Genomic DNA, 12,792 nt, shown 5'->3' on the forward strand with positions numbered 1-12,792 from the left:
AGCCCCTTTAAGGCAGATAACTTGTGCTATACAAAGAGATCACTGACTCTGCTGATGAAAAAACAAATGCACAATGACCAAACAAAACAAATAAGACACATCGCAATGAGTCAGGAAGGGCAGTGAGATCAGGAGGGAGGAAGAGGAGTGGGGAGGGCGGGGCAGGTCCAGGCGGGGGTCCTCAGGGCAAGCTGGCAATGCTTCTGTCTTGAGGCGGGCCAGCTGGCTTGGGGCTGCTCTCGTTGGCTTTTCCTTCAAACATCATGACTAGCTCGAGGACCGCCGACCGTTTCCCCAGCATCACGTTCACAAAGTGTCAGTAAGAGATGGTGTCGCTGACACTGCCCGCCACCTCCGAGATCATCTTCTTCATCTCCAGGTGGGTCTTGGGGACCCCAAGCTTCTCCATCGTCCTCTTGAAAGACATCAGATCAATCTCGCCCTCACTGTTCAGGTCAAACTCCAGATACTTCTCTATAAAGGCTGCAAGTTTTTCCGGCAGGTTCTCTTCATAACTGTATTTCTGGTCACAGAGGAACTCCTGGTTGATCTCGGCCGGCCTCCTCTCCTGCCGGGCTTTGAGCAAACCGAGCGCTTTCCCTCCTTGGAACCTGTTGCTGAGCGCGACCGACATGGTGAGCACCGGACTTCCGCCGCTCGGGGCTTCGCGACCGCGGCAAGGGATGCAGAGGAGGGGTGGGCGCCTGGTCCAAGCTGCGTGGCGTGTGGCGGCGGGATCCGTACATGAATCTCAAAACTGGGATTAAAACATCAAGTTGCAGGGCTTCCCTGGGGGCTCAGTGGTTAAGAATCCGCCTGCCAGTGCAGGGGACACGGGTTCGAGCCCTGGTCTGGGAAGATCCCACATGCCGCGGAGCGACTAAGCCTGTGCGCCACAACTACTGAGCCTGAGCTCTAGAACCCGTGAGCCACAACTACTGAGCCCGCGTGCCGCAACTACTGAAGCCCGTGCTCTGCAACAAGAGAAGCCACTGCAATGAGAAGCCCGCGCACCGCAACGAAGACCCAACGCAGCCAAAAGTAAACAAATAATTAATTTTAAAAAAAATTAAGTTGTAAAAGTATAGAGGTACTGTGACATCATTTTTATGTCTAAAAATAATTTTAAAATAACTACTGTATTTATGGATACACACATAAGTAGCACAACCATAAGGAGAGACAGTTGTAATGATAGTAAAGATTAATTCAGACTCTAGTCACCTCTGGTGGCCAGAGGATGGGAGGAGGGAACGGTTGCAGGAGCGTCCTAGATTCTCAGGTGTTTGTTCTGTTATTAAACGTCATGGTTTACATATAATTTTTATGTTATTGTGTGTGTATCAAATACTTTTCATTGAAAACGGAAAAAGATAGTGGCACTCATAAGAGCCCAATGAGGTGGCCGATTAAAAAATGTGTATCCTAATTCTGGTTCCGGAATTCCAACCGTGGAGTAAATAGTCACAGTAACTGTTTATCCAACTATGGTTTATCTCTCACATTGATTACAATGAAACATTCCAGAGAGAATATCAAATGCAACCCTCTGAGGTCGGTGTCGAGTAGCAGGGCAGGCTGATTAAGATCTGAAGTCAAACTTGAGTAACGACCTGAAACAAGGGCAAGTCGGGGGCTGACTTTTCCTCCTTTGATTCCCATTTTGACCCCCGGGTGGGCCCATCCCTGCACTTCGTGGCAGCACTGACAGTAAACTCCAGGGGAGATAGAGAGATAGAGCCTGAAGACAAGGGGAAGGGGCCCCACAGAGCTGGAGGGGGTGGGAGAAATCCCAGAGGAGAGCGGGCTTCAGGAGGACACACCCAACGCCGTGTGTGACCAAGCCTCCCACAGAAGCGCATCAAAGACTTCAAGACCTGAACCACGTCCCCAGTCCCAGCCCATGTGCCGGATGGGGCCCAGCGATATGGGAAAGGCGTTGGAGGGGAACCCGTAACGGACCACTGTCTGCAGGAGAGCTGGACCGCGCCGTCTGGGCCTAACCAGGTCGGTCTGCTGGAGCCACAGAAGCAATGACAAGGCAACACCCTCTGGAGCGTTAGCCAGGACCCAGGGTCTCGCAGCGCAGTATGCAAGCGTCCAGCACACAATCCCAAATTCCTCGACTCACAGAAGAAACAGGACAAAGAAAGAGACAACCAACAGATGCCAATCCCAAGACGACCCCGAAGCGGTAAGGATCAGTTAAAGATTTTAAAGCAGCTCTTCTAACCATCCATCATGAGGATAAGGTGAATAATCTTGAGATGCCTGGAGAGGTAGAAGTTCTCTGCAGAGAAATAGAAACTAGAAAATATAACCAGAGGGAACGTTTACAACTGAAAGAATGCAATATCTGAAATAAAAAAAAAAAGCATTGGATGGGCTCGGTAGCAGAATGGAGATGAAGGGGGAAGGGTTCAGGAAACCTGAGGTGGGTCAACAGAAATCATCGCTGTGCAGAACAGAAAACAGAAGTTTGGGGAGAATGAGCATGATCTCGAGGACAAATGGGCAACACCACAGGGTCCAACGTTCCTCTCACGGAAGTCCCAAGAGGAGAGAGAAATTGGCATAGAAAATAATATTTGAGGAAATGATGGCCCAAACTTCCTAAATTTGGTGAAAAACTTACATTTAAAGAGCCTTGATCTATTCTTCCATTCTCTACAAAAATTAAATTGAAATGGATAATAGACCCAAATGTCAAGCCTAAAACTATAAAACCTTTAGAAGAAAAGATAAGCGAGAATCTTTGTGACCTCAGAGTTAGGCAGAGTTTTTTGAAAAATTGATGAATTGGACTGAATCAAAGTTAAAAACATTTGCTCTGTGAAACTGTTCAGAGAATGAAAAGATAACTCACAGAAGGGGAGAAAACATTTGGAAATCACATCTCTTAACAAACAGCTTGTGTCCAGAATATATAAAGAACTCTCGAAACTCAACAATAAGAAAATAAACCAAATTTTAAAATGGGTAAAATATCACAACATACATATTTCCAAACAGGATATGTGGACAGCAGATAAAATGCGTGAGAACTGAGCAAGTTAGCCCTTAGGGAGATGCAGGTTAAAATGACAGTGAGATGGCCCTGCATGTTTATCAAATGGTGACAATAAAACTGGCAGAACCAGGTGCCAGTGGGTGTTTAGAGCCGGGCAGCTCTTTGTTGCCAGAGGGAATGCAAAATGGCACCACCAAGCGTTCTTAAACAGTTTCTTAAGCATACGATGGCCTTAAAAGCTAGTCATCCCATCAGAAATATCTACCCTAGAAAACCGAAAAATGGTGGTCACACAATAATATGTACCTGAAATGTTAGGCTTCATTTTTAATTTTAATTTATCAAAGCGTAGTTGATTTACAATGTTGTGTTACTTCCTGCTATACAGCCAAGCAATTCAGTTATACACACACACACATACATATATATGTTTTCTTTTTCATATGCTTTTCCATTACGGTTTATCCCAGGGCATTGAATACAGTTTCCTGTGCTATACAGTAGGACCTTGTTGTTTATTCATTCTATATATAATGGTTTGCATCTGCTAATCCCAAACTCCCACTCCATCCCTCCCCCTTGGCAGCCACAAGTCTGTTCTCTGTGTCTGTGAGTCTTTTTGTTTCATAGATAAGTTCATTTGTGTCATATTTTAGAGCCCACTTATAAGTGATATCGTGGTATTTGTCTTTCTATGTCTGGCTTACTTCACTTAGGTATGGTAATCTCTAGGTCCATCCATGTTGCTGCAAGTGGCCTTGTTTCGTTCTTGTTTATGGCTAACATTCCATTGTGTATGTATGTGCCACATCTTCTTTATCCGTTCCTCTGTGGAGAGGCTTCATTCTTAACTGCCCAAACCAGAAGACCACCCACGTGTCTGTCCTTCAGCTGGTGAACAGGTGAGCGAGCCGGGGCACGTCCACACAGGCGACTAACGTCCTCAGCACCAGAGAGGACACGCCGACACCACGGGTCCGTCCCAGGGGCCTCGTGCTCCCTGGGGGAAGCCTCCCCTCCCCGCCCCCAGCCTCTCTGGGCAGCGGTCGGCCCTCCTGGGGACACTGGCTGCTCCGGGCGTCCATCCTCGTGCTGGGAAGTGCGGCGCCAGGTGCAGCATGGGTTGGGGGAGGGGAGGCGTGCTCTGTAGAGGATTTAAAATCAATAACAAAGCTGATTAGGGTCCATCTGCCTTATCACTAGGCGCTGGCGATTCCAGCAGCACCCCTGACACCCACTCCTTCCCGGGAGAAGTCTTCTCGTTGGTCTAAGTTCTCAACAATTCTGCCATCGCGGCTGAATTTCTTTCTTTCTTTTTTTTTTTTTTAATTTATTTATTTATGGCTGCATTGGGTCTTTGTTGCTGCGTGCGGGCTTTCTCTAGTTGCAGTGAGCGGGGGCTACTCTTCGTTGCGGTGCACGGACTTCTCATTGCAGTGGCTTCTCTTGTTGCGGAACACGGGCTCTAGGCACGCAGGCTTCAGTAGTTGTGGCATGCAGGCTCAATAGTTGTGGCTCGTGGGCTCTAGAGCGCAGGCTCAGTAGCTATGGCACAGGGGCTTAGTTGCTCCGCGGCATGTGGGATCTTCCCGGACCAGGGCTTGAACCCATGTCCCCTGCATTGGCAGGCGGATTCTTAACCACTGCGCCACCAGGGAAGCCCACGGCTGAATTTCAATACTTATGTGTATGTTATGGGTTGAGTTGCTTCCCCCAGAAGATGTCGAAGTCCCACCCCACCACCTGTGAACGTGCCGCATTGAGAAGTAGCATCTTTGTAGATGTCACAAGTTAGGCTGAGATCATTGGGGTGGCCCTAATCCTGTACGACCAGTGTCCTTATAAGAAGGGGACATTGACGGGGGAAGAAAGCCGTGGGCAGATGGTGGCAGAGACGGGGTGATGCACCTACCAGCCCAGGAGCCCCAGGGTCGCCAGCAAACCACCAGCAGCACGGGGAGAGGCCCAGAGCAGACCCTCCCTCACGGCCTGGGGGGAACCAACCCTGCCGACACCTCCATCTCAGACATGACGCCTCCAGGAGAGAACAAGGATGCGTTTCTGCTGCTTCAGCCCCCGGCGTGAGGTCCCCTGTTGCAGCAAACTCGCAGTCGGCACGGCCTCCTTCCTTAGTCTTTAATAGAAGCCGTCTTCTGCCTGGAGTCGATTCGGAAACGAGCTCCCTGGTCGCCCTTGGCCCCAGCACCCCAAAGGCCGAAGTCACGGTGAGGTCACGCTGTTCACGTCCTCCCCTGCGGGGTTATCTTTTCTCTGTTTAAACAGCAGGGTTGAGATAAACTCTAGAAGCACAGAGGCTGCTTTTCCATTGCCGCCGTAACCAATTACCACAGAACTAGTGGCTCAAAATAACAAATTTATCACAGGTCCCATGGGAAGTCCGGACTGCGTCTCGCTGGGCTGAGATCAAGGGGTCGGCCGGGCTGTGCTTCCCACCACCGGGGGCTGCAGGAGAGAACCCGTTTCCCGGCCTTTCTGGCTTCTAGAGGCGCCCACGTTCTTGGCTGGTGGCCCCGGCCTCCACCTTGACGGCCAGCAGCGCGGCTGGGAGGGGCATGGGTGTGGAACAGACCTCGGCGGGGTCTTCACAGGCCAGCCAGCATCCCCTTCCCCCAAAGGCAGGGGACGCCCCAGAGTGTCCCAATAGTGACAAGGGACAGTTCCCCCACCCTGCCCCCCACGATGAGGACAGCTGTCCTCCCAGCCGGGCAGGGGCTCGGGTTCATCACCCCTGTGTACCCTGCCGCCCCTCCGGCCGGTCCGCCTTAAGGCCTGTCCTTTGTGATGCCCGACTCCCAGACTGCTTTTCACATGTAGGAGGAAACCCTGGTCCCGCCGCCGACCAGCTGTGGCAGCGCCGTGTGCGCGTGTAGGGAAGGGCGTGCTGATTCCTGCCTCCTGAGCTGAGGCCGGCTGGGGCGCGCCAGTGGGGAGGCCCGTTTTGACCGGTCAGCGCCGGGGTCCTACTGGTTATTAAATGCTTTGGATTTCTCCTCTGTCCATCGCACAGGTTCTCGTGGAGTTTACATGAGCCAATTCTTGTCAGACTTGGAGAACAGTGCCTGGCACATGGAAAGTGCTCAGTAAATGTTAGCTGTTTTGTTGTCGGGTTTCTCGTGCAGGCAGCTGTCCCCAGACCCAATTCATCCTCACAGCTGGTGATTCCAGAGACATGGAAACCCTTTTCCCAGCATCCAGATGTCAAATCTCGTGGAGGGACCAACAGGTCTTCCTTGTGCTGTGAACCCACCACTGTGGCCGGGAGCTGGGGGCTTCCAACTGGCTGGTATTAGTTCCCATCGTCCACGCCTTTGGTGGGGACACTACCCCCAGAATCTCTCTCCCAGGAAAGGGGGCTCTCAGACCAGAGGGAGGGCATGGAAATGATTGCTGGGCAGACCTCCCTCCCTCCCTCCCTCTCTCTCTCTCTCTCTCTCTCTCTCTCTCTCTCTCTCTCTCACACACACACACACACACACACACACAAAGGTCTTTGACACCAGGGCATATAAAAAAGACTCTGCATAAAAGGAGAACGTTATGATGTTGCCGCATCAGAAGACCTAATATTGTAAAGATGTAATTTTCCTCCAAGTTAGTCTATAAATTTAAAGCAATCCCATACAAAAGCCCAGCATGACTTCTGGAATACGATATAGCAATTCTAACGTTCATCTGGAAGAGTGTATATGTGAGAACAGCCAAGAAAAACGTGAAAACATGAAGGAATAATGAGGGGGCCTGCCCTATGTGATATGACCGTGCACCCCCCGCTAACTAAAACAGCATGAGTCTGGAGAGGAATAGACAGACTGATCTATGGGGAGCTTAGGATCCAGGAACAGATGCAAGGGCAGGCGAGCATTTAGTGTTTGGTATGGGCGGCGTTTCTAGTCAGTGGCTCCAGGATGGATTCTTCAATAATATTGTTGAACATCTGGTCAACCACTTGGAAGGAATTTTCTGAGATCCTGCTTCATATGCCAGACCAAAATAAACTCCAGAGTATTAAAGATAAAAAGATATATTAAAAGCTAAAAGAAAGTATGGGATTGTATTATATCAGGAGTGGGCTAGAAAGTATGGGATTGTATTATGTCAGGAGTGGGCTAGGATTCATGGCATCGTAGATACAGCAGCCGCCTTTTGTGCAGCGCGGTGGTTCCAGGTTCGTTCACGCTGTCCTGTGACCGACCCCGTTACCCTGTTCCTCTTTGTGCGAACAGCGTTTGGGTCTCTGGTGACATCACAGTTTGTCCCTTCATCTACTCATGGATGTTTGGGGTGTTTCCACTTTGGGCTGCTATGAATATTCTTGTAAAAGTAATGGAATCTGTAAAGAAAAAAAAAAAGGTTGATGTATTTTGCTAAGTGAGCATTCAAAACTTAAGTCAAAATAAACCTACACACATGGTCATGTAAGTTGGTGCAGCTTTCGGGTGGGTGGGTAGGGCTGATGCTGTAGGTGCCCTACCCGGATCCCCTGGTCCCTCCTGTCGACCTGTCTGCGTGCTGTGTCACAGCCACTGCGGGCGGTGACGCTCAATCCCACACCTGTGACCTTCTCTGGAGGGTTGCCCTGGGGACCCTGGGGCTGCTGGGACTTACACCCCCCACCCCCTGCAGTGGCTTGTGGCCAGTTCCTAAGAGATCCAGGGCCCAAACTCCCTGCTCTGTGTCACGAGGCGGGACAGATCCTCCGATACCATTTATGCTTCCGGGCTCCCACGGGTCAGGCTGGGCTGCATTCTGGGTGAAACCACATCCCCATCTAACGGCCTCCACCGCCCCGCCTGCTGCCCTCAGATTTCTCCTGGGAACATCCTTTATTACTTGCCAAGAATTCCTACTTCTGGCTCTGCTTCTAGAAACCGACCTAAAACTGTTAGTCCCAGGCATGGCCCTGCAGGCTTGAAGGACGAGGTGCTGAAGTTGGATCACCCACGGGGCAGGTGACAAGGAGGCCTCCCTCCCTGGCTGCAGGCGGAGGGTTGGTCTCCAGGACACTTCAGCCACGCAGCTACCAAGGCCTCTCTCTGCAGGGGCACAGCACGGGGCACACGGGGAGATGGGCGATGTCACTGGGTGTGGGAAGTTCAGGGGTCATCGTAAGTATCAGGTCTGTGGACGGAAGCCAGAGGGCCAGCGTTGGCGAGGAGTGGGCAGTGGGCTTCGGTGCAAGAATAGAGGAGCTCCTATGTGCAGCCTCGTCTAGCGTCCTAGTTGCGGCCGCCGTGCGGTGCTGTTTTCCCAGCAAGTAGAAGCAGGTTTGGACACGCAGTGGAGCGAGTAGGAGGGCCCCCACTCACATCTCGGGACCCTTGTGGGTGATGTGTGCTTTCCCTCCCACGACTCTTGGCTCTGTGGGTCAACAGACCCCGGTTCCCAGGGGCAAGATGCTTCCACTGGGGGACACGACAGGAGTCCAACCAAACGTAAGCTGTGGCCGCTGCCCCACTTCAAAAGGACGCCTTTCGGTAGGACGGGAGCAGGTGAAGAAAGCGGTCAGCACGCTGGGAAGAGGGATCGAGCACAGTCAGCCTGAGAACGTAAGGCCGCCGCTGTGTGACGGAGACGGGCAGGTGTCTGATGCTCAGGTGGTCTCTGGGGTGTGTCTTCACCTCTCACATCACGAAGTCCAGCTTTAATGTAAATGAGAAGATTAAGCAACATCGGCCTGATAACATATCGTGACCAGAGACTCAGACCACTCGGTGGTGAGGGTCTGAATTACGCACAAGTGCTGGATGAGGCCACGGGGGATCCAGAACAGGTGGTAGGCGAAGAAGAGGGTGAGGGTCCCTTACAGGCCTGGGAACACCTGCACCAGTGGGGACTAAAGTTCACCTTGAGTCAGTGCTCCAGCCATCAGAACCCCTCAAATCCGGGAGAGGCCATGATGAGACAGAATAACTCGAACGCGAGAGGCAAACGCGTGTGGATGGTGCAAGGGGCGATCTGTGCCAGATGCCGCTGGTCCCGCCCGGCTGCTGCGGGCCCGCTCTTGCCCACCTGTCGCGCCCGCACCCCAGCTGCTCACACCCGCAGGCTTCCCTGCAGGCTCGCCCTGGGGCGCGCGGCACCGCCTCGCTTGGGGGTGCCTGGGAGGGTGCCCGTCCCTCTGGGGCAGCTGGTGACCAGTGACCGACTGACGTGGGTGAAAAAGCCTCACTCCTTTGCCTCAAGACAGAACGAACTCCTTGGCAGCCATTCTCAACTAAAATCCTGGGCAAGAAGGAAGTCCAGCAAAAAATGACTTGAGTGACTTCTTCCTCAAGTTTCTCAAGGACGGTTGATGGATAGTACCATTCTAGATGCCTGGGGGAGAAGATAATTCATTACATGGTGCACGTCTTGGGCTAAAGGCCAGAAAGATTCACTGATTATATTAGTTTAAGAAGCAAAGCTAGGGCTTCCCTGGTGGCACAGTGGTTAGGAATCTGCCTGCCAATGCAGGGGACACAGGTTCGAGCCCTGGTCCGGGAAGATCCCACATGCCGCGGAGCAACTAAGCCCGTGCGCCACAACTACCAAAGCCCACGCGCCTAGAGCCCGAGAGCCACAGCTACTGAGCCCGCATGCCACAACTACTGAAGCCCACACACCTAGAGCCCATGCTCTGCAACAAGAGAAGCCACCGCAATGAGAAGCCCGCGCACCGCAACGAAGAGTAGCCCCTGCTCACTGCAACTAGAGAAAGCCCGCGCGCAGCAACAAAGACCCAACACAGCCCAATAAATTAAATAAATAAATAAATAAATTTAGTTTTTAAAAAAAGAAGCAAAGCTACTGGGAGACTGTCCTTCATGTTTGGAAGTTTAGTCCTGGGAGAGGACGAACCCCAAAGACTTTGGGTTTAGGGACACCAGGCACAGCTGAAGGTAAGGACATTATATTAAAAACAGATTTAAAAACACAAAACAGATTAAGTGAAAGTTCCCATAAAAAGCAGTCAGACTCCTGGCGCCCTTCTCTCACTGTCTCCCAGATGTGGGCACTCAGGAGATTAGAGGGAAATGTTTTGGAGAAACTGGCCCAAGATAAAAGATTTATGTACAGGCAGTTGGTGTCTTCCAACAAAAATGTCCTGCCAGGTCATCCTCTGGGGCCCCCAAATTGGCAAACCCTGCCTAGGCACAACAGATCCCAATGAGTTTGTTGAGGTGTCACTCTTAAACATAAATAGCTAAGACCCACCATGTGTAGGAGGAATTATGTAATGGCAAAAACTAAAGCAAACAGCAAAAGGACCCATTTAAAATTAAAATCATAGTTCATATTTTCAGAAAGTTCAGAAAGATATTTTTTCAGTGCAGCTAGTTCAGCTGTAGCAACTGTTCTGGGCAGCCTGTTTCAATTATTTAGAGTCAGCATCTATGCGTCTATGAGTGGGCTGTAAGTTTTCTGATTGGCCAATTGCATACTACTCTAGTCATTAAGGATTCTGAATATCACTGCTTTTGTATGCTAAAAAACAAAAACAAAAACTTTCAAAGAAGAAAAATGCTACACACCATAAAAAAGTTATTTGTCATCCCAAGAACCAGAACAATCACAACTTGATGAGAAAAGACAACCAACAGACACCAACGCCAAGGTGACTCAGATGTTCGAATCACCTGATGGATTTCAAAGCAGCAATCATAAGGCATGCTTCAACAAACAATTATGAATATGTACCCTTGAAGCAAGTGAGAAAGAAAATCTCAGCTAAGAAATAGAAGATATAAAAAAGAATCAAGTGGAAATTATAGAACTGAAAAATACAAGAACAAAAACTAAAATTCACTGGACAAGCTGAAGAGTAGATTGGAGACAACAGAAAAATGAATCAGTAAACTTAAAGACGTATCGTGAAATTATCCAATCTGAACAACAGAGAGAAAATAAGCTGGAAATAAATGAACATACTCTTAGGAATCTGTGGAACAATAACAAAAAAACTAATATTTGTGTCATCAGAGTCCCAGAAAAAGAGGAGAGAGAGTGTGGGGGCAGAAAAAAAAATTTTTTATTAAAATATAATTGGCATTATATTAGTTTCAGGTGTACAACATGATTCAATATATATATAACAAAGTGATCACCACAAGTCTAGTTAACGTCCAACACCATACATAGTTACAAGCTTTTTTTTTTCTTGTGAGGAGAACTTTTAAGATTACTCTCTAAGCAAATTCAAATATATAATACAGTATTATTAACTGTAGTCACCATGCTGTACATTACATCCCCAGGACTTATTTATTTTATAACTGGAAGTTTGTATCTTTTACCCTCTTCACCCATTTCCCCAATCCCCTCCCAGCCTCCGTCAATTTGTTCTCTGTATCTGTGAGCTCATTTTTGCTTGTTGTTTATGTTATTTTTTAGATTCCACATATAAGAGATCATGAGGTATTTGTCTTTCTCTGTCTGACTCATTTCACTTAGCATAATGACCTCAAGATCCATCCATTTTGCTGCAAATGGCAAGATTTCCTTCTTTGTAATGGCTGAATAATATTCCATTATGTATATAATATTCCATTATATATATACCCACACACATATACACGTAGTCCTTGCTTTATCCGTTCATCTGTCAATGGACACTTAGGTTGCTTCCACCTCTTGACTACTGTAAATAATGCTGAAATGAACATGGTGGATATATCTTTCTGAGTTTTCATTTTATTTGGATATGTATCCAGAAGTGGGATTGCTGGATCATATGGTAGTCTTATTTTCAGTTTTTTGAGGAATCTCCATACTGTTTTCCATAATAGCTGCACCAATTTACATTCCCACCGATAGTGTGCAAGGGTTCCATTTTCTCCACATCCTCACCAAAACTTATTTCTTGTCTTTTTGATAATAGCCATTCTGACAGGTGTGAGGTGATATCTCGTGGTTTTGTTTTGCATTTCCCTGATGATTAGTAATGTGAAAACCTTTTCATGTATTTGTTGGACATCTGTGTCTTATTTGGGAAAAAATATCTATTCACAGCCCCTGCCCATTTTGAAATCAGGTGTTTGGTTTTTGGGGTTTTTTTTTTTTTTGCTACTGAGTTGTATGAGTCCTTTATTTATTTTGGATATTAACTGCTTATCGGATATATGATTTGCACTATTTTCTCCCATTTGGTAGGTTGTCTTTTCATTTTGTTGATGATTTCCTTAGCTGTGCAGAAGCTTTTTAGTTTGATGTAGTCATACTTGTTCATTTTTGCTTTTATTGCCTTTGCTTTTGGTGTCAAATACAAAAAATCTTCATCAAGACCTATGTCAAGAAACTTAATACATTTTCTTCTAGGAGTTTTATGTCTTCAGGTCCTACATTCAAGTCTTTAATCCATTTTGAGTTGGCTTTTGTGTATGGTGTAAGATCGTGGTTCAGTTTCTTTTTCTTTTCTTTTTCTTTTCTTTCTTTTTTTGCATGAGGTGACACAGTTTTTCCAGCGCCATTTATTGAGGAGACTGTCCTTTCCCCATTGTATATTCTTGGCTCCTTTATCATAAATTGACCATATATGTGTGGGTTTATTTCCTGGCTCTCTATTCTGTTCTATTGATCTAGGTATCTGTTTTTATGTCAGTACCATGATGTTTTGATTAATATAGCTTTGTATATAGTTTGAAATCAGGAAATCTGATGCCTACAGCTTTGCTCTTGTTATTCAAGATTGTTTGGGCTATTTGGGGGTCTACTATGGTTCCATAAAAATTTAGGATTTTTTTGTTCTATTTCTGTGAAAAATACCATTGAAGTTTCGATAGGGA

The 12,792-nt window shown here is 48.0% G+C and overlaps 1 protein-coding gene across 1 annotated transcript; it reads right to left on the bottom strand.

Moving 5' to 3' along the window:
* Positions 1-221: 221 nt before the first annotated feature.
* LOC132349175 (allograft inflammatory factor 1-like) lies at positions 222-670 on the bottom strand. Its single transcript, XM_059897361.1, has one exon. It carries the CDS (start codon positions 632-634, stop codon positions 317-319), a length of 318 nt encoding a protein of 105 aa, XP_059753344.1. The 5' UTR covers positions 635-670; the 3' UTR covers positions 222-316.
* Between the last annotated feature and the right edge of the window lie 12,122 nt (positions 671-12,792).

Source organism: Balaenoptera ricei, chromosome 15 (assembly GCF_028023285.1).
Source record: "Balaenoptera ricei isolate mBalRic1 chromosome 15, mBalRic1.hap2, whole genome shotgun sequence".
In the NCBI taxonomy this organism is placed as follows: Eukaryota; Metazoa; Chordata; class Mammalia; order Artiodactyla; family Balaenopteridae; genus Balaenoptera; species Balaenoptera ricei.